This window comes from Oncorhynchus mykiss, chromosome 24, assembly GCF_057628025.1.
Source record: "Oncorhynchus mykiss isolate SJ-2025 chromosome 24, ASM5762802v1, whole genome shotgun sequence".
NCBI classification, from domain to species: Eukaryota; Metazoa; Chordata; class Actinopteri; order Salmoniformes; family Salmonidae; genus Oncorhynchus; species Oncorhynchus mykiss.
The window spans coordinates 24338078-24364954 of NC_143045.1; the positions used below are offsets into that span (position 1 = coordinate 24338078).

Here is a 26877-nt window from a genome sequence, read left to right on the forward strand (position 1 = left end):
ACACAGACTCCAGTCTTTGAGACCCTATGGGGGTGGGCACCCTTATCAGTGGTGTATGTATTAGTCAGACACCGTAGCAAAACAGTTTTGAATGGATACGGTTTGTTTACTCCTAACGAAATAAAAATTGCAATGAAATGCTTCTATTGGATGAATGAAGGTAGATCCTGCCCAGTTTGGTTCTGTTTGCTTCTGTTTAGTTTCTAGTGAATACACCCTTCTTATGTATGTGTAGGCAGCAAGGCACCATGGTTGAAGTTGTGAGGCAGTGAGGAAATCAGATCAGTCTCAGTGGGGAGCTGAAACAAAATCAGATTGATGCTTTAGAACATCACATGGAGCCGTATTCACAAAGCGCCTCAGAGTAGGGGTGCTGATGTAGGATCACTTTTGCCTTTTAGATTATAATGAGTAAAATATGGGAACTGATCCTAGATCACCAGTAACTATCAGAGACGCTTTGTGAATAGGGCCCTGGGCTCTGATTACCATGGCTACGTAGATCAGCTTCCTGTTTCTACAGTACAGAGAGACAGCAGAGCAGACTATTCATTCACAACACAGCAGAGAGACACATGCACACACTGGGATAGAAGAGGTCTGGGAGAGAAGAGACCTCCAACTGATTGTGTTTAATCTAATTTGATTGATAGTCTATGATGTGTAAAATTGAGGACGGCACACCTTTCACCTAGAGAGCCAGGGGCTGCTAATCACTGTCATCAGACTGAACTAGTGTGGACTGATACACTTACTCTCTACTGGACTACTTAAAGAGCAACTCAAGTGAAGAATTTCGGATCTACTCACTCTGTTTCACCTCCTCAAACAAGAACCTCAAACAAGTCTAGATAGACATTGATGTGAAGTTTGGAAAATAACCACGCTACTGCTCTGCTTGCTAAAAGCTCAGATATTCTCCTGGTGAGAAGAAGACTGATACCCCATAGAGGTTTTGAAGAAGACTAGTCAGACATCCTCTTCTCTCCTCTCCTCTCCTTGGACACCAAAGACAGTCCGGTTGTTATTCCTGCAGCCTAAACATGTCTCCAGCAAAGTCCAGTGGTCAGTCTGATGCTGTTCAGTCTTTATCCAATGGGAAGTCTGTTGCTAGTCAGTTCATTGCTAGTCAGTCTATGGAACCGCTTCCCAGGGGGCAGTCTGTGTCTGGTCATTCTGTGGATGTTCAGTCTGTGGATGGTCAGTCTCTCTCCACTGGGCAGTCGATGGAATCTCTCTCTACTGGTCAACAGTCTGTTCCTTCTCTGTCCAGTCCACTTATGGCTGGTCAATCTGAGCCTGCTCCTCTGTCCATCTCCTTCTCTGCATCAGGGTTCCAAGCCACTTACCAGTTGGGTGTGGCCCAGAGCATGTTGGACCTGGCCCCGTTGGTGCTACAAGCAGCCCCTAAGGTAATGGGGGCCTCGGCCGGGTCCCTGGTAGCTGCTGCTTTGGTCTGTGGATCCAGCCTAGGTGAGAAGGTTTATTCGGTACATTACATTGTTAATGTTTTATTGTTGGCTGAATGTACATGTAATAACATTGGACTAATAGAGTGATTTTCAAGGACCCAACGTCGCTTTACAATAAAACATTTTTTTTTTTAAGTATACAAAAATAACAGGAGTCAAAACAAAACATCAGACTAAACAAAACATAATTTAAGAGAGAGGTGGGCTCCAAGAAGGGAAAGATTGTGATGTATGGGGAGGGTAGTGATGGGATTTGGATGCAAACACGGTTTAGGGTAAGGCACGGGATTGGGGTTAGGATATGAATCTGGTTTAGGGTGAGGGGTATGGTAAGGGTTAGGTTTATGCTCAGTATGGTGAAAAGAGGAGTGTCTTTGTAGTGTATTTATTTGTGTGTGTAGTGTATTTATTTGTGTGTGTGTGTGTGGGGGGGGCTTAGGTGGGGCTTTAGGATGGACTGAAAGATAGTGATGGCTGAAGGGAGGGAGTTTCAGGGAGCCAGGAGAGTTCACGAAGGAAAGTGGTGATGTGCTACCAGGATTTAGTGCGGGTGTGGTGTCGGGCTGTAGAGTTTTGAACCGTTTCAAATGAAATTAAATGTATCAATAAAGCCCTTTACATCCCCCAATGTCACAAAGTGCTATACACCAAACAGCAAGCAATGCAGATGTAGAAGCACACTGGCTAGGAAAAACTCGCTAGAAAGCCAGGAACCTAGGAAGAACCCTAGAGAGGAACCAAGGCAGTACATTGCCAAGATGTTCAAACATTCAAACTATCCCTCTTAGCACTGCCTGGACTGCGCAAAAATGCAAATGCTTTCAGTTTGAGTTATATTAGGTTTTATTTTCATTGACCCAGCAGGGTAAAATAATAATAATCACAGTGGTTTTAGACGGTGCAACAGGTTAGCACCTCAGAAGCAAATGTCAGTTGGCTTTTCATAGCCGATCATTCAGAGTTAGAGACAGCAGGTGCGGTAGAGAGAGAATCAAATACAGCAGGTCCGGGACAAGGTAGCACGTCTAGAGACCAGGTCAGGGTACCATAGCCGCACGAAGAACAGTTGAAACTGGAGCAGCAGCATGACCAGGTGGACTGAGGACAGCAAGGAGCTTATAGAGAGAGATTTAGTTTGCCGGAGAGTAGTGAGTTACAGTAGTCAAGATGGAGGAGATGAATGCATGTATGAGGGTTTCATTGGCAGGACGGGAGAGGGAGGACCTGATTTTGGCATTGTTGCGGAGGTCGAAGAATGAGGGTGGAGTCCAGGATTTGATTTGATTTATTAGGATCCCCATTAGCCAACGCCAATGGCAACAGCTGGTCTTACCGGGGTCCGACACATCACGAAGAATACATTACAAACAAAAGACTCAACCATTTACATTACATCACTTTAATAATAATAGTTTACATACTGTTTTACTCATTTCATATGTATATATTGTATTCTACTGTATTCTAGTCAATGCCACTGCTACACAACTTTTCAAGATTCAACTTACATTGTTTTTCTTTCAACATTGATTTGTTCATGCATGAATACAATGACTCACTGTTCGTTGTTGGCATTTCCTGCCGAAGTTTGCTCACTTTGCCAATGAAATAATCAATAAAAATATTTGGCTACATCAAATGGTTTTGTGATGAATAAGCCATCTGATTCGATGAAAGATGGAGCTGAATTTGTCTTTCTGCCCTCAAACGTTTTTTCCATCATTCTTTATATCCTTGATGTTGGCTTCATAATACAGTTTCTTCTTCTTTTTTTGAGTTTAGTCATATTTAGACATATTTGCAGTAATTTTCAATAATGTAGACATAAATATTAGCCACATCTCTTTTAACCATACAGTTTTTCACTTCTTCATCAACCAACATCAACCCAACAGTCAGTTACTTTATCAATAATTGGAAGAAGCAATTTCAAAAAGTGCAGCATCTGGATGCTCCTTATTAATCACATCAGACCAACAAATATGTTTTAACATCATCCACATATGAGTCACAGCAAAATATTTTGTATGATCTCTTATACACAATTTTAGGCCCAGCCTTTGGAATTTTGGCTTGAGTGCATGGAGGGAGGGAGAGGCAGTGGTGTCAACAATGTCGAGGGTGAGGTAGCCAGCTTTGGTGAGGGTGGATTTGTTCTGTTTTATCACTGTAGGGATTAAGGAAGTTTTGTTGCATACGTGTTTTTATTGCAGAGAGGTAGGATTCAATGTGGGTCAGAGGTGGGTTGAGGAGAGATTTGGTGCTGAGGAACATCTGGGTGTCATCGCTTTAGTAGTGGTTGAAGTGACGTAGGATCTGACCAAGATAGAGGATGTAGATGATGAAGAGTAAGGGACCCAGCACAGAGCTCTAGAGTATAGTAATGCATGGCTTGACTCATAACCCGGAGTCTCCCTGGTTATATTTGCAGGGCGGATGGGTTTAGGATCGTTAAATATTGTGGGCGGTTGAATAAAAATCAAATACTTTAAAAAATCCATACATTTATAATTATTGTACAATTCATATTGATTGGCTACATTGATTTTTTTTCTTTCATTATTTTAGGCTAACTGTACTTGCGCCAAATAGCCTTCACGCCAATTGCCAAATTATTTTGGGAATGGCAGAAAAAGGCGGAAAAAGTTAGTCAATCCATTGAGACAAAAAGGACATTGTCAGAGATTAATTTAATGAGACATAATCTGTGAAAGGAGAATTGAAAATAAGGAGAAGGGCCAGAAAATTGTGTCTGGGAAAGATTTGGTGAGGTGGTGAAAGAGGATGATAGCAGTGCTGGCTAAATTACAGTATGTGTGATCACCTGTTCTCAGAGCATTTCGTACCATTCTGTACGTAAATCGCAACACTCCATTTAGTATGGTATCTTATGTTTCGTATGGTGCGTATAAATTTGTTGATGTCCATCACCCATTTTGCATGTTCTTTACTTTCAATTTGTATTGTATGTTAAAGTAGCAATACGCATTAAGGTATGAATTAGCAAAAACGTTCAATATGCTTACAAATTTGCAAAACGTATGTGACAAATTCGCATGTGTATGATATATCCAAATTGTGGCTAGATGGCAAATGTTAGCTATGTTAACTTCTTATGGCTGGGGGGCAGTATTGAGTAGCGTGGATGAATAAGTTGCCCAAAGTAAACGGCCTGCTCCTCAGTCTCAGTTGCTAATATATGCATAGTATTATTCGTATTGGATTCCGTAAACTTTTTTTTAAATCAGACACAGCGGTTGCATTAAGGAGAGGTATATCTATAATTCCATGTGTATAACTTGTATTATCATCTACATTTATGATGAGTACTTCTGTTGAATGATGTGGCTATGCAAAATCACTGGATATTTTTGGAACTAGTGAATGTAACGCGCCAATGTAAACTCATATTTTGATAAATATGAACTTTATCAAACAAAACGTACATGCATTGTGTAACATGAAGTCCTATGAGTGTCATCTGATGAAGATCATCAAAGGTTAGTGATTAATTTGATGTCTATTTGTGCTTTTGAAAACTCCTCTCTTTGTCTGGAAAAAATATGGCTGTGTTTTTCTGTGGCTATGTGGTGACCTAACATAATCGTTTGTGGTGCTTTTGCTGTAAAGCATATTTGAAATCGGACACTGTGGTGTGATTAACAAACAGATTAGCTTTAAAATGGTATGAGATACATGTATGTTTGAGGAATTTAAATTATTAGATTTTTGATGTTTTGAAATTGGCGCCCTGCACTTTCACTGGATGTTGTCATATCGCTCCCGTTAACGGGATTGCAGCCATAAGAAGTTTAAACCTCTTGCCGCTCCGATCCCTTTAGCGGGATCATTTTCTTCTACATCCGGTGAATTGCAGAGCGCCAAATTAAAATGAAAATACAAAAAATATTTAATTTTCATTAAATCACAAGTACAATAAACCAAAACACAGCTTAATTTGTTGTTAATCCAGCCGGCGTGTCAGATTTCAAAAAGGCTTTATGGTGAAAGCAAACTATGCGATTATGTGAGGACAGCTCTCGGCATACAAAACATTACAAACAGCTAGCAGCAAAGTAGATTGGTCACGAAAGTCAGAAAAGCAATCAAATGAATCACTTACCTTTGATGATCTTGGTATGTTTGCACTCACGAGACTGCCGGTTACACAATAAATGTTTGTTTTCTCGATAAAGATTCTCTGTGTAGACAAAAACCTCCATTTGGTTGGCGTGTTTTGTTCAGTAATCCACAGGCTCGTGTGGTCACGACGGGCAGACGAAAATTCCAAATAGTATCCGTAAAGTTCGTAGAAACATGTCAAATGTTTTTTATAATCAATCCTCAAGTTGTTTTTACAATAAATAATCGATAATATTTCAAACGGACGGTAGCCTTTTCAATAGAAGAGAGAAAGAAAAGGTCTTGCTCCCGGTGCGTGCGCATGCACAAATCTGAGGACTATCTGGCTATCCACTGACGCGATGTGATCATTCTCGCTAATTTTTCAGAATAAAAGCCTGAAACTATGTCTAAAGACTGTTCACACCTTATGGAAGCCATAGGGGAATGAATCTGGTTGATATCCCTTTAATTGGAGGATAGGCTTGCAATAGAAAATATTTGTTTCAGAAAAACAGCACTTCCTGGATGGATTTTCCTCAGGTTTTCGCCTGCCATATCAGTTCTGTTATACTCACAGACAATATTTTGACGGTTTTGGAAACTTTAGTGTTACGTTCTGACCTTTATTTCCTTTGTTTTGTCATTATTTAGTGTGGTCAGGGCGTGAGTTGGGGTGGGCAGTCTGTTTGTTTTTCTATGATTTTGGGATTTCTATGTTTCGGCCTAGTATGGTTCTCAATCAGAGGCAGGTGTCGTTAGTTGTCTCTGATTGAGAATCATACTTAGGTAGCCTGGGTTTCACTGTTTGATTGTGGGTGTTTGTTTCCGTGTCTGTGTTTTTTCACCACACGGTACTGTTTCGGTTTTCGTTCGTTTTACGTTTATTGTTTTTGTATCAGTTGTGTTCATGTTGAGTATTTCTTCTTAAAAGAACCATGGACACCTACCATGCCGCATATTGGTCCTCCGATCCTTCTTGCCTCTCCTCTTCAGACGAAGAGGAGGAAAACCCTTACAGAAACACCCACCAACCAAAGACCAAGCGGCGTGGTAACAGACAGAGGCAGCACGGCAGCGCGACAGGTACGAGAGGCAGCCCCAAAACATTTTTGGGGGAGGGCACACGAGGAGTGGGGCAAAGCCAGGTAGCAGACCTGAGCTCACTCCTCGTGCTTATTATAAGCAGCGCGTTACTGGTCAGGCACCGTGTTATGTGGTTAAGCGCACGGTGTCGCCAGTATGTGCCCATAGCCCGGTGCGCTATAGGGCAGCCCCCCGAAAGTGTCATGCGAGTGTATGCATCCAGCCAGGGCGTATGGTGCCTGCTCAGCGTGTCTGGTCGCCGGTACGTCGTTTCGGTCAAGGGTATCCTGCCCCGGCTCTGCTCGCTGTGTCTCCGGGGCGCTGGGAGGGTGCAGTGCGTCCTATGCCTGCGCTCCGCTCGTGCCGGGCAAATGTGGGAGTGGAGCCTAAGGGAGAGGTGCGCGTAGTAGGCACTAGATCTGAGATGCTTACCCACAGCCCAGTTCAACCTGTGCCTGCACTCTGGAGGGTTAGGGCTAAAGTAGTTTTCCAACCTGGGGGAGTAGTGCACCAGAGCTCCAGTGCTCCCCCACAGCCCGGTCCTTCAGGTGCCTCCTCCTAACACCAAGCCTCCTGGATGTCTCTCCAGCCAGTCCTGTGGCAGCCCCACGCACCAGGCTGTCTCTCTGTCTCCTCCCTACGGGTGTTCCCGTCTGTCCAGAGCTGCTAGAGTCTCCTGTCTGTCCAGAGCGGCTAGAGTCTCCCGTCTGTCCAGAGCTGCTAGAGTCTCCCGTCTGTCCAGAGCCGCCAGAGCCACCAGTCTGCAAGGAGCCGCCAGAGACTCCATTCTGTAAGGAGCCGCCAGTGCCGCCAGTCAGCATGGAGCCGCCAGAGCCGCCAGTCAGTCAGGATCCGCCAGAGCCGCCAGTCAGCCAGGATCCGCCAGAGCCGCCAGTCAGCCAGGATCCGCCAGAGACGCCAGTCAGCCAGGATCTGCCAGAGACGCCAGTCAGCCAGGATCTGCCAGAGCCGCCAGTCATCGAGGATCTGCCAGAGCCGCCATTCATCCTGGATCTGCAGGAGGCAGAAAGTTCTGAATAGCGCTTTATTCAGCACCGGGCAAAATAGTCTATACAACGAAACTGAGCATTATAAAACAAATGCCCAAAACAGGAACCAAACCAAGATCGCACTACCACACATGCAAAGTGGGAATAAACAAGCCCGCACGAAGAGCAGGAGGGCCTACCGACTTAAATAGCCAAACTAAAAGTCTAAACAAGAAACAGGTGAAACAAATCAGACCAAACCAACAGAAAAGGGAAAAAGGGATCGGTGGCAGCTAGTAGGCTGGTGACGACGACCGCCGAGCAGCACTCGAACAGGAAGGGGAGCCACCTTCGGTAGGAGTCGTGACACACACAAACTGTTAGGGCCTACGTAAAGCTGTCCCAACAACGTACCACTGCTACACCTGGCTATCAGTGCAGCCCTGTCTGGCAGCGAAACAGTTCATTCAGCCTCATTTACTGCATAAAAAAAACATAGCTTATATGGCTGACTTGCTCTTAAAGATATTGGTTCCCATTTGGGACTCTACCCTCCCACGTTCAGCTGAAACGGTGGCGCATGGAACGCAAAAATATTCTTAGAAATATTTAACCTCCACACATTAACCTGTCTACGATACTGGTTCCCAATCGGGGATCAACCCTCCCACGTTCAGCTGAAACGGTGGCGCATGGAACGCAAAAATATTCTTAAAAATATTTAACCTCCACACATTAACAAGTCCAATAGCTAAAATGAAAGATAAACACCTTGTTCATCTAGCCAGCAAGTCAGATTTCTAAAATGTTTTACGGTGAAAACATAGCACATATATATGTAAAACCACCACCAGACACAGCTCATTTGAATAGCCAAAACATGCAATCAACAAACGCAGGATTAAAAAATAAATCGCTCACTAACCTTTTGAAAATCTTCATCAGATGACAGTAATATGACATGTTACACAGTACATTTTTTTTTTTTTTCAATAATATGCCATTTATATCCATAAATGTCCATTTACAGTGAGTTCACGTTCAGAAATTACTCAAAAATGCCCGCAGGAAATCTATGTAGCGCGGCAAGATAACGTAAATAGACATCATAAACTTTGACTAAATATACATGTTCTACATATAGTTAGAAAGATACACTGCTTCTTTATGCAACCGCTGTGTTAGATTTATTTTTAACGTTACAGAAATTGCACACTATTCCATATGCTGAGACAGCGCTCAGTTCCAAGCTACATTTCCACGTAATGTTGGAGTCAACAGAAACACAGATTTAAGCATAAATATTCCCTTACCTTCGATGGTCTTTGTTCAGAATGTTCTGGAAGGCTTCATACTTACCCAATACATCGTTTGGTTTCAAGTCTTGCGTCTTTGTATTAGCTACTGCTAATAACATCAGCTGAAATGCACCCAAAATGTCCTCTGGTCCGGAAAAGTTGCGCATCAAAACTTCAAAATTACATATTATATGTCGACTAAACAGGTCAAACTAAGTGCAGAAGCAAGCTTTATGATGTTTTAAACACACAAAACAAATTTCAATTCAACCGGTCGTCGTCTGTCCTTCTTCTGGGTACTGGAACAAAGGAATGGCTGTGACCAATTTGAGCCCTAACGCACAGGTTTTTTTCTCGCGGCACTTACTCAAATCACTCCCATAGGGCCAATTCTCGCGGGATTTGAACGATTTAAAGCTCTACTGAATGAGGACATCTAGTGGAAGACATAGAAAGTCTCCCCAGAATCATAACTGGTTGGGAAGGGTGGGGGCGATGACGTCAAAGTTGCTCCAACTTTCATGACCACAAAAACTAGTTTGGAAGAATGCCTGCCCTGTGAGTTCTGCTATACTTACAGACATAATTCCAACGGTTTTAGAAGCTTTAGAGTGTTTTCTATCCAATAATAATTATTATATGCATATATTAGCAATTTTTGACAGATTTTTTTTTCAGTTTACTAGGGGTACCCAATTCCTCCAAAGGGGGCATAAGTCTGCCATATCCTTAACAGGTTTTGTAATTACAAATGTGATTTCTACCGACCATTGAGATGTACAAACTATGGCATAAGGGGACAATAAGCGGATAATAGGGAATCTGTCATTTCGATTAAGACATTAATGAGCGAGCTAGGACGGACGTAGTCAGTTTAACTATTTGTTCAGCACTTTTGAAAAGTAAAGCGACAGAATTCAGAACATGGGCAATTCTTACAGCGTTCTCCCTGTACACCAGGTTAGAACCGTAGGATAAATAAAGAGGGCATATAAGCAGACAATGAAAGCTCTAACAATATTCAATGATTATATTTCTCTAAAACAGCTTATAGGCTACATGTGCACCACCAATTCAGAACAGTAGTTGAAATTAAGAGGGGAAAATAGACCAAATCATTAGGGTGAGGCACATGTGCTACTAACAGCTTACAACACAACATACACTTAGTATTACTTTCTTAGCTACAGTATACATATCTCCCTGTCATATTACATCCTTTATGCAGCAGCATACAATACATTTTTGGACTCACTTTGTTGTGCTGTACTCACTTGAACAGGAAAGTTGAGTGGCAGTCCTCCGTGAGCGAATTCTGTCATCAAACTTTGTCATCTAAGTCTGGCATTCTCTGGATTTATGGTGCTTTCAAGACAACTGAGAGGTCAAATCGTGATGACATCAGTGATCTTCAGGTCGTTGCTCTAGAAAGAGGCCCGAGTTCCTGACTTACAATTCCAAGTTGGATGACCGTTCAAAAAGTATTTTTCCAGTTGGAGCTTGTTTTTTTCCCAAGTTCCCAGTTGTCTTGAACTCACTGAAGTCAGATTTCCCAGTTCCGAGTTAACAGTTGCTTTGAGAGCGGAAAAAATCATGCTTCATTGACAGCATGGTCAAATGTCAATTTTTATCATTTTAAGCTTGGAAAAGAGACCCTTAAACCCAGACTTGGGACCACACAGCCACTCCACTGAATAGCAGGCTAGTGATTGCTTTGCAATGCTTGCAGTTTGCCACTGATTTCTTCCAAACCACTCATTGTTGAATTAGGAATTCCCAACTTCTTGTGTAATGTTTATGTTCAATGGCAGATGAGCACCGATACGTTCTATCTATAATTTCACTTCATTATTTATCTTTCTATGACAATGATTAAAAAGGATTTGTCAGAAGATTGTCGACTTGATTCATGATGAAAATATTCAAAATAAAATTTTGAAAGCATTTTGACCTGATCACTCCAATCAAAGCTACTGTAGATATCATGTGATTTGATGTAATTTTAGCTATGGCCAATGACCTTGAGCCTTCCTTGATGAGCACTTCTAATGTAACGCTATTGCAGCACCCAAGGGGCTTGAATTTTCAAGTTCTACCCTTAGACTTGGCGGTAACGTGGTGTCCCAATGGGTGACAGAACACTGAGCCAATCACGGCGCCACTAGAGAACATTACATTGGCCTCAGATTTTCACTTTTTCACATATAATCCGGCGATGTGGATGGGTTATTAGCGAGGTGAACAAACAGCTGAGACGTGCACAACTACTTGGGGTCAGACACCCTGTAAAAGTGTAGCTGAGTCTGAGGTGTGGCCATTGAGGGAGATGTAGTGGGTCCCAGTATGTGAGGTATTATTGTAGCCAGGGGAGTGCAGGGCCCTCAACCCAGACCCTCATGTAATGTGAGATGCATTGATTAATGGTTTAATCACACTGCAAGTGTAGCTTACATCTGTGCCATGCGGACTGTATGTCATGCTGACTGTCTATGTCTGTCTCTCTGTGCCTCTGTCTGTGTGTGTGCCATGTTGACTGTGTGACATGCAGACATGGTGCGTGATGAGATGCTGAGGTTTGCGCTGCAGAGTAGGGGGCCACTGCACCTGGCGAGGAACGTGTTTGTGTGGATAGAAGGTCTGTTGCGCCGCTCACTACCAGACGACGCCCACATCCGGGCCAGTGGACGCCTCGCCGTCGTCATGACACGCATTCCAGATGGACAGAATACTGTGGTGTCAGAGTTCACATCCCGAGAGGACGTTGTGCAGGTGTTTGGGCGGGGGTTGAGTGCGTGTGCATTGCTATAGACTATGACATTAAGAAAGCTAATATTTTGTGTAAATCTCAGTTGACCCTTGTTCACCCTAAAGCATTAGATAGAAGAATCAACATGTGAAGAACTTGGTCATACTGTCTGTATATTAGGCAGTGATGTTTAACTGCATTCCTCTTTTCCCTACATGGAGGCGCTGTTGTGCAGCTGCTTTATCCCTGGGTACCATGGTATACAGCCACCGTCTTACAAAGGAGTGGTGAGTGCTCACACTGCTCACTGTCTGTAGGCTAATAATAATACTAATATACTTTCACTTAATGCACACCCTCAAACACTTTTACACCTGCATGTAAGACATACACACTCCAGTCAGGCTATCAGCAAACATTTTACAATTTTGTTGTAGCCCTGAACTAGCACACCTGATTCAAGTAGTCAAGGGCTTGATGATTGGTTGAGAAGTTGAATCAGGTATGCTATCTCTGGAATAGAAAAATAATGCTATAAAAGCTGTGTGTGTTGTCTCACAGCATTATGTGGACGGTGGTATGTCCAGTATCCAGCCAACCCACTCCTCTCCCTATGCACACACCCTCACTGTGTCGCCATTCGCTGGAGAGGCGGACATCTGTCCACCAGACCCTGGCTCCATGTACGTCATCGTCATGAGCGGCATGCCCCTCAACTGCAGTGTGGCCAACGGTTACCGGATCCTTGAAGCCCTCTACCCCTACAACTGGGAGGTTGGACCCCAAAACAACTCTTACTCTATCCACCCAGCCCTTTACCCCTCCACCGAGCCCTCTACCCATTCACCCAGCTCTCCACCGAGCCTTCTGCCCCTCCACCCAGCCCTCTACCTCTCCGACTAGCCCTCTACTCCTTCCCCTAGACCCCAAAACAACCTTGATACCACTCCACCTAGCCCTCTACCTCACCACCTAGCCCTCTACCTCTCCAACCAGCCTTCTACCTCTCCAACCAGCCCTCTACTCCTTCCCCTAGACCCCAAAACAACCCCTAACCTCCTTCCCCTAGACCCCAAAACAACCTCTATACCTCTAAACCCAGCCCTCTACTCGTACCCCCTTCCCCTAGACCTGACAACAACCCTTCCCATAGGGGAGGCAGAGTAGCCTAGTGGTTAGAGCGTTGGACTAATAACCAATCCCTGAGCTGACAAGGTACAAATCATCATTCTGAAACCGACAGTTAACCCATTGTTCCTAGGCTGTCATTGAAATTAAGAATTTGTTCTTAATTGACTTGCCTAGTTAAATAAAGGTAAAAAAAATGTTTTTAAAAAGACATGAAAACAATCCCCAACCCCCTTCCCCCAGACCTGAAAACAATCCCCAACCCCCTTCCCCCAGACCTGAAAACAATCCCCAACCCCCTTCCCCCAGACCTGAAAACCATCCCCAACCCCCTTCCCCCAGACCTGAAAACAATCCCCAACCCCCTTCCCCCAGACCTGAAAACAAGCCCCAACCCCCTTCCCCCAGACCTGAAAACAATCCCCAACCCCCTTCCCCCAGACCTGAAAACAACCCCCAACCCCCTTCCCCCAGACCTGAAAACCATCCCCAACCCCCTTCCCCCAGACCTGAAAACAATCCCCAACCCACTTCCCCCAGACCTGAAAACAATCCCCAACCCCCTTCCCCCAGACCTGAAAACAAGCCCCAACCCCCTTCCCCCAGACCTGAAAACAATCCCCAACCCCCTTCCCCCAGACCTGAAAACAATCCCCAACCCCCTTCCCCCAGACCTGTGTCTTTGCTTGCCAGACAATTTTAGAGGAATGATTCCATTCCTTGTTCAAGTTAACTACCAATCTGCCAACATTTCATTCAAACAATGTAGTCAATCCACAGCCATACACTGACTCAAATCAGTATATGATAGGATTTACACAAGTTGTAAATTCAACAAGTATCTTATAATAGTGCTCACAGTTTACCAAGAAAAGAAAAATCTGAGACATTTATGGTCTGTTTACATATATTTTGAGACTAAACTGGGTAAAAAAGGGTCCATATCAGGGGATATACATTTTTTATATTCCAGAGTATACAGATCATTTCCAATGCATGCTTTGAGTTTCGTGGATATTAACCATATCCTGACGAATTCTGAATCACAATGGGTCTTTTTAACATACTGTGTATGATATTGGGATTACTCCTAATATCACACATGGACATTTCCTGTGGACTCATGTGTCATCCTATTTTCTCTCTTCATGTTGACAAATACTGACTGTATACATCGGATATCTGTGTTTTCTCGTCAAATTCAAGATATGAAGCTTCTCTTCCATATCCTGATCTTGACATGTTTTTTGATATGTTGAAAATAAGCAGTGTTGTAGTGCTACGCTTTTCAGGTGAGGGAGCGTAAATGTCTTTTAAATGACTTCATCATTTCCTCAATCAAAGTTTGTACCGACAGATGTAGCCTATTGAATATCCTATCATTACAGGGCTCTCCAACCCTATTCCTGGAGAGCTACCATCCTGTAAGGTTTCACTCAAACCCCAGTTGTAACTAACTTGATTAATCTTATAAACCAGCTAATTATTAGAATCAGGTGAGCTATTAGGGTTGGAATGAAAACTTACGGGATGATAACTCTCCATGAACAAGGTTGTAGAGCCCTGTTAAAGAATACGCATAAAATGCATTCTCCAAATGCAACGTCTGCCTATGCTCACCAATAGAGGTGTGTGGGTAAAATCATTGAGGAAGCCAATCCCCCCAAAAAAGCCGTATTACAACCTGCAGTATGTGTTGTGATAAATGAGTTGTTTGCTCTATAACCTGCCAGCTCATATGCCTTACAATCGAGATTCTAGACCTAAAGGCTCAGACAATACATTCAACTACACCTTTGTTTCATCACAAAACCGGAGAACAACCTCTTTCTGCTGTAGCCCACAAAGCATATGGCATGTAACAAACAGTTACATGACCTACAGCATGGTCAAGTAAGTTAATGTTTCTGACATTTTCAGAATACTAAACAACTATTGATTTAGAACGACGGAGAGTTACCGCAAGTCACAAAGAAAACAGGAGCTGCCTCCACTATTCCAGCACCATTTCAACTTCAACATTTCAACATCATCAAATCACCTATGCTTAGTCTTATCAGTGGCGATTTTAGCATGTAAATCTTGGTGGGGCAAATAAAAAAAGTGGGTTAAATGCCAGGAAACCCATTACACATCACAACACTAAGCAATACATTAATTACACAATAACGGTGACAAACTGGGCCTACATAAAGCTGTCCCAACAGCAGAGTCCCAACAGCAGTCCCAACACCTTACCACTGCTACAACTGGCTTTCAGCGGAGCCTTGTCTGGCAGCGGAAAAGTTCATTCAGCCTCATTTGCTCCCTTTTAAAAAAACATAGCTTTTATGGCTGACTTGCTTAAACAAATGTGATGTCTACTGACAATTGTGATGTACAAACTACGACATAAGGAGACGCCCAGAGGATAAGAGGCCATCCGTAATTTCGATTAAGACATTAATGAGCGAGCAACGACGGACAGTATAACTATTTGTTCAGCACTTTTGAAATATACAGCGACAGAATTCAGAACATGGGCCATTCTTACAGTGTGCTACTATCAGTAACACATTCAAAGCTGTACAAAAAAAGTTAGCAAACAAGCACACACCTGCCACGAATGATTTATTTACAGTACCGTGTTGTTGAAAATAGACCAAATTATTAGGGTGAGGCACATGGGCTACTAACAGCTTACTACACAACATACACTTAGTATTACTTTCTTAGCTACAGTAACATATCTCCCTGGCTTCCTACATAATTTATGAAGCAGCATAAGACATCTATGGACTCATGTTGCTGCGATGTGCTCGGTAAGGAAAATGCTGTCATCATAGAGAAAGATGCCGAGTTGACAATGCCGAGTTGAATGACCGTTCAAATCGTATTATCCCAGTCGTAGCTCATTTTTCCCAGTTCCCAGTTGTCTTGAACTCACAGTTGGCCGCTGATTCCTTTCAAACCACTCATTGTTGAATTTGTGATTTCAAACTTGTTGTGTAATGTTTATGTCCAATGGCCGATGAGCACTGAGCTGTTTAATCTCTCATTTCTCTTCATATGACAAAGATTGAAAATGTTTTGCCAGTAGATTGTCGACTTGATTCACGATGACGACTGCTTGCTAGCTAAGATTTTGAAAGTAGGATGTTGACATGATCAATCCAATCAAAGCTACTGTAGACTTAACATGATTTGATGTCATTCTATCTGTGGCCAATGACTTTGAGGTTTCTTGGATGGGCACTTCTAATATAACTCTATGGCAGCACCCAAGGGGCAAAATTTTTCGAGCTCTAACCTTAGACAAGGGTGTGACGTACTGTCCCATGAGTGCAGAAAACTGAGCAAATCATGACAGAAAACTGAGCCAATCAGGCCCGACGCTCTGTATTTTCTGCTGGCCTGCCCCACCACCGCAGAAAGCACTGAGCTCGGCTGAAACACCTGCATTTTGGAGCTGCCTTACTCAAGAAAAACAAAAAGAGACCATGTTTGTATGTGGATTTATTAAATCAATGACATTTTTTACATTGTTTGCAAACTGATATGTGACACGTATTAATGCAAAACATAACAAGCAAAACTGGCAAGCCTCCCCCAAAATTATATATATACAGTTGAAGTTGGAAGTTTAAATACACCTTAGCCAAATACATTTAAACTCAGTTTTCACAATTCCTGACATTTAATCCTCGTAAAAATTCCCTGTCTTAGGTTAGTTAGGATCACCACTTTATTTTAAGAATGTGATGTGTCAGAATAGTAGTAGAGAGAATGATTTATTTCAGCTTATATTTCTTTTATCACATTCCCAGTGGGTCAGAAGTTTACATACACTCAATTAGTATTTGGTAGCATTGCCTTTAAATTGTTTAACTTGGGTCAAATGTTTCGGGTAGCCTTCCAATACCTTCCCACAATAAGTTGGGTGAATTCTGGCCCATTCCTCCTGACAGAGCTGATGTAACTGAGTCAGTCCTTGCTCGCACACACTTTTTCAGTTCTGCCCACAAATGTTCTATAGGAATGAGGTCAGGGCTTTGTGATGGCCAATCAAATACCTTTACTTTGTTGTCCTTAAGCCATTTTGCCACAACTTTGGAAGTATGCTTGGGGTCATTGTCCAAGCTTTAACCTTTCTAAGATATCGGTTCCCATTTGGGACTCTACCCTCCCACGTTCAGATGGAAAGGTGGCGCATGGAACGCAAAAATATTCTTAGAAATATTTAACCTCCACACATTAACAAGTCCAATAGCTCAAATGAAAGATAAACACCTTGTTCATCTAGCCAGCAAGTCAGATTTCTAAAATGTTTTACGGCGAAAACATAGCACATATATATGTCAAACCACCACCAGACACAGCTCATTTGAATAGCCAAAACATGCAATCAACAAACGCAGGATTAAAAAATAAATCGTTCACTAACCTTTTGAAAATCTTCATCAGATGACAGTAATAGGACATGTTACACAGTACATTTTTTTTTTTTAATAATATGCCATTTATATCCATAAATGTCCATTTACAGTGAGTTCACGTTCAGAAATTACTCAAAAATGTCCGCAGGAAATCTAGGTAGCGCGGCAAGATAACGTAAATAGACATCATAAACTTTGACTAAATATACATGTTCTACATATAGTTAGAAAGATACACTGCTTCTTTATGCAATCGCTTTGTTACATTTATTTTTAACGTTACAGAAATCGCACACTATTCAATATTCTGAGACGGCGCTCAGATATAAGCTACATTTCTCCGTAATGTTGGAGTCAACAGAAACACAGATTTCAGCATAAATATTCCCTTACCTTCGATGGTCTTCGTTCAGAATGTTCTGGAAGGCTTCATACTTACCCAATACATTGTTTGGTTTCAAGTCTTGCGTCTTTGTATTAGCTACTGCTAATAACATCAGCTGAAATGCACCCAAAATGTCCTCTGGTCCGGAAAAGTTGCGCATCAAAACTTCAAAATTACATATTATATGTCGACTAAACAGGTCAAACTAAGTGCAGAAGCAAGCTTTATGATGTTTTAAACACACAAAACAAATTTCAATTCAACCGGCCATCGTTTGTCCTTCTTCTGAGTACTGGAACAAAGGAATGGCTGTGACCAATTCGCGGCCTAACGCACAGGTTTTTTTCTCACGGCACTTACTCAAATCACTCCCATAGGGCCAATTCTCGCGGGATTTGAACAATTAAACGCTCTACAGAATGAGGACATCTAGTGGAAGACATAGAAAGTGTCCCCAGATCCATAAGTGGTTGGGAAGGGTGGGGGCGATGACGTCAAAGTTGCTCCAACTTTCATGACCACAAAACTAGTTTGGAAGAATGCCTGTCCTGTGAGTTCTGCTATACTTACAGACATAATTCCAACGGTTTTAGAAGCTTTAGAGTGTTTTCTATCCAATAATAATTATTATATGCACATATTAGCAATTTTTGACAAATTATTTTTCAGTTTACTAGGGGTACCCAATTCCTCCAAAGGGGGCATAAGTCAGCCATATCCTCATTAATCGGGGCAACTTCCGGTAAAACTGGAGGGCGAACAATTCAAATAAATAATCATAAATATTATGGATTTTAAAAATGTAATGTAAATAAGTGTCTCATACCGGCTGAAAGCTAAAATTCTTGTTAATCTAACTGCACTGTCCAATTTACATTAGCTATTACAGCAAAAAAATGCCATGCGATTGTTTGAGGACGACGCCCCACATCAAAATATTTTTCCACCAGCACAGGTTTCATACATTCACATATAAAGATTAAATATTCACTTACTTTTTGAAAATCTTCCTCTGATTTGTCATCCAAAGCGTCCCAGCTATAACATGTAGTGTCATTTTGTTAGATAAAATCCTTCTTTATATCCCAAAAAGTCTGTTTAGTTGGCGCCATCGATTTGAGTTAACCACTCGTTCAATTTGCAGAGAAAGGAATCCGGATATCTACCCCTAAACTTTGTTTAAACAAGTCAAAAATGCATTTCTATTTACTCCTCAGATACCCTAAAATGTAATCAAACTATAATATTTATTTTGGAAAGAAGTATGTTCAATAGGAAACCAATTTTAGGTGCGTAATTTCTTCATGGCGCATGTCATTTGCGCGCACATCATGGCGCGCACAAACACGGATTTCTAAGACTGTGTCCTTCTGCTAAAACTGTTATTTCTTATTAGTTTTTGAAGTTACAAGCCTGAAACCTTGAACATAGACACCCTGTGGAAGCCATAGGAATTGCATCCACGGAGCTAATTTTCAAATTCTCTTGCATTTCTTAGAGAATGGTCTCTCAAAAAAACAAATTCTGGTTGTTTTTTCTTTGGATTTTCTCCTACCATTTCTATTGTGTTATATTCTCCTACAGTATTTTAACATTTCAACAAACGGAAAATTGTTTTCTTTCCAATGGTACCAATTATATGCATATTCTGGCTTCAGGGCCTGAGCTACAGGCAGTTTACTTTAGGCACGTCATTCAGGCAGAAAATTTAGAAAAAAGGGGCCTAGCCCTATGCAACTTTAGGAAAGGGAAACAATTTGAGCTAGTTAGCTAGTCACCAAAGTACAACAAGATGCAACAATACAAGTTTTTTCTGTCAATTATGTTTTGCTCTAGATTCAATTTTTTGGGTAAGCTTGGCTTCCCTTGACATCCATGAATATGCGTCACTGATGCCCACAGATATTGTCTCAAGAAAAGGTTCTACTTTTAGTACCCTCAAAAACCAAGTTAGGCATACCTCATTTCAAAATAGGCCATCATCATTGTCAATTGAATTATAATAATTCTTAATGTTTTACAGGTGAAACTGCGTCTGCAAGCCAATCATTTGATTGATCTCAATCAGTTTAATTTAAATAACCTATGCATTTCGATCTTCTTGAAATACTATTTCGTGAGCGAATAAAATAAAACAGGGAGGTGAACTATCAATTCATAAAATGTATTTGCGTAGATTATATCTTCAAATCAATTGACCAAGTAGTGAACATGAATCATTGATTTGCAGGAAATTTGCTTTAAAAGAGCCATAAAATCAAGCTTTTCATGCATCTCAATAAGCTATAATCAAAATGCATTATTACCTCCAGCTTTGCCCAATTCACATTTGCAATTCCCCACCCTGACAATAATTTATGTTAAATATCAGTTTGCAAACAATGTAAAAAATTTTAAAAAATCGTTAAAGCCACTTACAAACTTGGTCTCTTGAGTAAGGCAGCTCCAAAATGCAGGTGTTTCAGCTTAGTTCAGTGCTTTCTGTGGTGGAGGGGCTGCCAGCAAAAATACAGAACGTATGCTTTGGTCGTTTTTTATAGTTGTGCTGTGATTGGATCAGTGTTCTGTCACTCATGGGCAGTGGTGATTTTGGCATGTACATTTTGATGCATGCCAGAACAGTCACAACGCAACACTAAACAATATATTAATTGCACTATAACAGTGAGAAACAGTGTCTACAAACTGTGCCAACATAAAGCTGTCCCAACAGTGGAGCTTTCCATTCAGCATCTTGGAGGGAATCGTTACCACCACTACACCTGGCTATCAGTGGAGCCGCATCTGTCTGCAAAAAAAGTTAATTCAGACTCATTTACTACCTTTTTTTAAAAACAATAGCTGATATGGCTGACTTGCTTAAATAAATATGGTTTCTACTAACTCCTTGCAGATTTGTGTAACTGCATTCTCCTTCAATAAGAATAAATGTCGACATGAGTTTTGACATTTCAACCATACGCAAACATTATTGCATTTGTGTTCAGTAAATGTATAATGTTTGCTCTTAAATCATTAACACTCACTAAATATCACGATCCTGATGTGGACATCTTATTTTCTCAATATGAGCCAAATTCTGACGGTAGGCCCTCATAATATATTTTCAGTTACAATGCATTATGTTGTTGAATGAGGTCCATATCAGGATCTTGATTTGCTAAATAAGGACCATTTCTGATGCTTATTTTACACAACAACAACAAAAAGTCTATTCTATTTGTAAAGTATTGGTCCCATGTTTCATGCGGCAGAAATAAAATATCCCAGAAAATGTTCCATTTGCACAAAATGCTTATTTATCTCAGATTTTGTGCACAAATTTGTTTACATCCCTGTTAGTGAGCATTTCTACTTTGCCAAGATAATACATCCACCTGACAAGTGTGGCATATCAAGAAGCTGATTAAACAGCATGATCATTACACAGATGCACCTTATGCTGGGGAAAATAGAGGCCACTCTAAAATGTGCAGTTTTGTCACACAACACAATGCCACAGATGTGTCGAGTTTTGAGGGAGAGTGCAATTGGCATGCTGACTGCAGGAATGTCCACCAGGGTTGTTCCTTTCATGTTAATTTCTCAAACCTTTCAAGTTCATTTATCTACCTTAAGCCTCCTCCAGTGGTTTTTTAGAGAATTTTGGCAGTACGTCCAACAGGCCTCTCAACCGCAGACCACGTGTCTGGCGTGTGTGGGTGAGCGGTTAGCTGATGTCAACGTTGTGAACAGAGTGCCCCATGGTGGCGGTGGGATTATGGTATAGGCAGGCATAAACTACAAAAACAATTGTGTTTTATCAATGGCAGTTTGAATGCACAAAGGTACTGTGACGAGATCCTTAGGTCCATCCGCTGCCACCAACTCATGTTTCAGCATGATAATGCACAGACCAATGTCGCAAGGATCTGTACACAATTCCTGGAAGCTGAAAATGTCCCAGTTCTTCCATGGCCTGCATACTCACCAGACATATCATCCATGTTTTGGATGCTCTGGATCGACGTGTATGACAGCATGTTCCAGTTCCCACCAATATCCAGCATCTTCGCACAGCCATTGAAGAGGAGTGGGACAACATTCCACAGGCCACAATCAACAGCCTGATCAACTCTATGCAAAGGAGATGTGTCAAGCTGAATGAGGCAATTGGTGGACTCACAAGATACTCACTGACTTCTGATCCATACCCGTACCTTTTTTTTGTGACCAACAGATGCATATCTATATTCAAAGTCATGTGTAATCCATAGATTAGGGCCTAATGAATTCATTTCAATTAACTGATATCCTTAAATGAACTGTAACTCTGTAAAATCTTTGAAATTGTTGTGTTTATATTTTCGTTCAGTATAATCTGCAGGACATGCTCAATAATTTGACAAATATTAAATCCATATCATTATTTTAGACACTAGCTATAAGTTTTGTATTACCTCTGGATAAAGGTGGGCACAAACCGCAAGTTAAAAGCGCTACCTGGTTGCCTAGCAACAATAATCATATATTTTCTTCTGTGGAGTTACAACTGTAATTTTTCAATTGCTGATGCATCTCATGACTTTTATTTTCCTGCATAAGAAAAAGCAGGAAATGCATCACCTACACCTCTACTGCCAATCATTCCAATTAGGATAGTTTTGGACTAATCACTGACCAAGATGGCTACCATTTTCACCCCAAAATTTTACTTTGAGGGTTTATGACATGGCCCCTCTAGAAATGTAATGGGATCTCTATGGGTGGAAGCTCATAAGCATATCAGAAGGATAGGAGTACTGTAGAGTCATCACTTGCAGTACAGTAAATGTCATAATGCTGTATTTTTATGAACTTTTATTACAGTTTTTCCCAATTGTTAACACACGTTTGCTGAAACTACATCTCAGGTACTCAACTCTAATCACAAAACAGTTAGCCAATTTCCCCAAACCCCACAGACATCTTGCAAAAAGAAACACAGCAGTCAAAACAATGTACTCCCTGCTCAAAATGAAACTCATCATACAAATGAGACACACACATCAAACTGATCTAACTTAGTGACAACCCAGATCACACTGACATATTCAAAACACTACTATCAGAACCTATTTCAGTGTAAAGATTAAGATTTTTTTATGAATCTGTTTATTGTTTACTCAAGCTAGAAAGGACCATAAATGCAAAGTAAAAGTAGGCTACCTGCACAGTTTGATGCACCATAATAATTCCATAATAATTGACTTTGGTGATACTCTGCATTCTCGGTATAGTCTACTCGCTTGGGCTACATTCACCCCTAACTTAGATACGTTTCTGCTTATAATTTTCGACTTTTGGTAGGCCATTTGTCATCTATGGTTGGATACATGCAGCTTCTCTCCTGTCATAACTTGTTGCTCTAGAAGACTAAATAAAGTAGAGCTCACCAGAATAATGTCTTACTTTGATAGAATGAATGCATTATAATCTAGCTAACGCCGGTAAAGTTGCCTGGTTCATTTAGGGACTGGGGAGAAAATGCAACAACTCAAACAGTGGAAAGATTGTTCCTGTGCAAAATGTCTAAATGTCATCAGTTTGACAGGTTTTAAGGAAATAAAAAGCTGTTAAAACTATAAAACATGTTTCTGATAAGACTTCAGTTCTTCTTAGGTGTGTATTTTATGTGGTTGAAGTACTGTCTGCTCGCATAAGTGTTAAAGATAACACTTAAACACACATTCACATTTTATCAAGAGATGCTGAAAGAAAAAAATAATTTCTCCACTCCTGTTCCAAAAAGATAAACTACAAGACAGCTATAAAAACATTACTTCAGGTTATTAAAACAAGTTATAATAAGTAACTGAGACAATGTCACACTTCAGTGAAGTTATTTAACAACAGTTTTAAACTGCCATATCGGCAGTAGGGAAAGCAGGTGTAATTGGTTTTGTAAGGTATGTGGTTCATATCTTTCCAGCACCATACAACCCTGTGTCCCTCTGCTGGCTTGCTTCTGATGCTAAGCAGAGTTGGTCCTGATCAGTCCCTGGATGGGAGACCAAATGCTGCTGTAAGTGGTGTTGGAGGGCCAGTAGGAGGCACTATTGCCCTGTGTAGGGAATGTTAAACAGGTCTCCTGGCTCACTAAAATATCCCATGGCACGTATCATAAGAGTAGGGCTGTTAACCCCTGTGTCCTGGCTAAATTCCCAATCTGGCTCTCATACTGTTGTAGTCACCTAATCATCCCCAGCTTACAATTGGCTCATTCATCCCCCCTCCCCTGTAACTGTTCCCCAGGTTGTTGCTGTAAATGAGAATGTGTCCTCAATCACCTTACCTGGATAAAATAAGAGAGAAATAAACTTAAGGTGGATTTACCAATCATTGTGGAGATGAGTGGGACCTCAAGAGTTAACAACCTTGTGAATGGGTTTGGTATCTTGTATTTCAACAGGGGTATGTTGGATGTGGAGCAATGATAGTCCAGAGTGTTTGTTTCTATGACCTTTATCCTCTCCTCAGGCTTTGGACAAGGCCTACCACAGTGGATACAGTGATGGCCTTCACTTTCTACAAACCAGTGGTAGGTCATGTCATGTGTTCTCTGTATCGATGAGTCTTTATGATGGTACAAGCAGATATTATGTGACATATAGCTAGTGAGTCATAATATAATTGTGACTGTCTCTCTCCTTCTCTTCACTGCTATTCTGCCTCTCTCTTTGTCTCTCTGTCTTTCTTTCTGTTCACTTCTCCTGACTTATATCTCTGTCTCTCTCTTTCTCTTCAATTCTCTTATCTTCTGCCTCTCTCTCTCTCTCTCTCTCTCTAAATTGTTGGGGTTGAATTAGGAATGGATATCAGTAAGAAAATAAGTAAATAACACAAAGAAATGTGCAGGTTGGTTGGTCTGTCAGACACTGTCCCTCATTTGATGCCAGGCAACAATATAGCACAGTGACTGCATAGCCTTTATGTTACAGGGAGCCAGGTTTTCCTGTATCTACCCTTCTCAATGGCAAGGCTGTGCTCACTGTCTGTACTTTGTCAAGGTTTTGATCAGTAATCATGGTCAAATGTTTTGCCATGGTGTACTGTCAATTTCGGGCCAGATAGCAATACATTTTGCTTTGTTTCCCAATAGGTGATCTAGTTTTGTGTGTGTCTCTCTCTCTCTCAATTCAATTCAAATCAATTCAAAGGGCTTTGTTGGCATGGGAAACATATACTGTATTTACATTGCCAAAGCAAATTAAAGATAATAATAATAATCTCTCCTCGCTCTCTCTCTCTCTCCTCGCACTCTCTCTCCTGTCACTACCAGACCTGGTCCCATGTCTGCCTCTTCTGAACACTCCACCAGAGCATCAGTCCTCTCCTCCTGATGGATGGACAGATCTGGAAACAGACTGGGAGGAGGAGAAGGAGGTGGAAGAAGAAGATGAACAAATAGAGAGGCAGGAAAAGATGAAGAGAGAGGAGCAAATTAAGGAGGAGGAGGAGGAGGAAGAAGAAGAGGAACAAATAGAGAGGCAGGAAAAGATGAAGAGAGAGGAGCAAACGAAGGAGGGGGAGGAAGAGGAAGAAGAGGAGAAGGAGGAGGAAGAGGAGGAAGAAGAGGAGGAGGAAGAGGAGTGGTCCTCCCCGACAGAGACCAGAGGCGATCAGAGAAATGACTCTCTTGAATGGGGAGATCTACCCTGGAATCTGGCAACCCCAGAGCTGGTCATGTATCTAGCCTTGCCCACCTGGATACACACAGGTATGGTACACATGCACACCGAGTGACATCATGCTAACTAAGTGATAATTAGATTTATTTTTCAGAATACTTGACAGACTGTGGCCTGTTATTTTCATCTTAATAAAGATGTGTCATGTTACAAGGCTGTGATTGGTGTTTCAGCATTGCTATGCAACATCATGGGGTTGCTGTGGACCCACACCCCAATGCGTGTGATGTCATACATGCTCCTCCCCTTCAATCTGCTACTCAGCTTCCTCCTTGGAAACGTGCACAGGTAACACGCACACACAAATACACAAAGATCGGAAGCTCCCATTGTCTGACCTGATTCCTCTGTCTCTCGTTCTCTGTCTCTCTGTCTCTCAATTCAATTAAATTCAATGGGCTTTATTGACATGGGAAACATATGTTAACATTTCCAAAGCATTTGTAAAAGTGCCCATTGTTCCCATTGTCTGACCTGATTCCTCTCTCTCTCTGTCTCTCTCTCTCTCGCTCTCTCTGTGTCTGTGTTTGTGTGTGTCAGGCTGGTTGTATTAGGGTTCTGGATGTGGCAGGACCTACGCCAGATTACCTTCTTTATCATCAACACCCTGGTCTCCAGCCTCCACATAAACCTAGAAGACAGGTACACAGATAGACAGATACACACAGACAAATCAGATATCCATGTTTGTGTGTATCACAAACCGGTGCGCCTGGCGCCTACTACCATACCTCGTTCAAAGGCACTTAAATATTTTGTCTTGCCGATTCACCATCTTAATGGCACACACACAATCCATGTCTCAGTTATCTCAAGGATGAACAATATTTATTAATCTACACTGATTGAATTAGATTTAACAAGTGACTAATGGATCATAGCTTTCACCTGGTCAGTCTATGTCATAATGTTCTGTACACTCAGTGTACATGCATACAGTATGTACTGTCTATATCTGGTGTGTGTCATCAGCTTGTGTGTCATCATTTGTGTGTCATCACCTTATGTGTCATCAACTTGTGTGTCATCACCTTGCATGTCATCACCTTGAATGTCATCAGCTTGTATGTCATTAAAATGCCTCCACAGAAACCTACAAGACAGATAGACAGACAGACCTGGACTACAGGAAAGGTGAGAGCTGGGCTGCGATCTACACAAAACAGTCTGTTATACACAGTACATTTCTATCAGAATTTTCTTTGTGTTTCTGTGTGTCAGAACCACATGTATATGTTTATATTTAGTGTGTTTTCCTGTGTGTGTGTGTGATGTGTGAATGTTCTCAGGGTACTTCCTCCTCTCCTCTCCTCCTGCGGCTTCTGCTGCTGTTGCTGCTGCTGATGATGATGATTGTCACACCCTGATGTGTTTCACCAGTCCTCGTTTTTGTCTCCACCCCTCCAGGTGTCTCTTGTTTTCCCCAGTGTATTTATCCCTGTGTTTCCTGTCTCTCTGGGCCAGTTGGTCTTGTATGTCCAATTCAACCAGTGTTTTTTCCCGTTCTCCTATTCTCCTTTTTTCTAG

General features: G+C 41.6%; 1 protein-coding gene across 1 annotated transcript; it reads left to right on the forward strand.

Moving 5' to 3' along the window:
• Nucleotides 1-555: 555 nt before the first annotated feature.
• On the forward strand, nt 556-26458 carry LOC110503375 (uncharacterized). Its single transcript, XM_090218754.1, has 9 exons — nt 556-1473; nt 11516-11736; nt 11935-12000; nt 12275-12487; nt 24140-24200; nt 24942-25379; nt 25524-25638; nt 25891-25992; nt 26440-26458. Exons 1-9 carry the CDS (start codon nt 1044-1046, stop codon nt 26456-26458), a joined length of 1665 nt encoding a protein of 554 aa, XP_090074880.1. The 5' UTR covers nt 556-1043.
• The last annotated feature ends 419 nt before the right edge of the window (nt 26459-26877 follow it).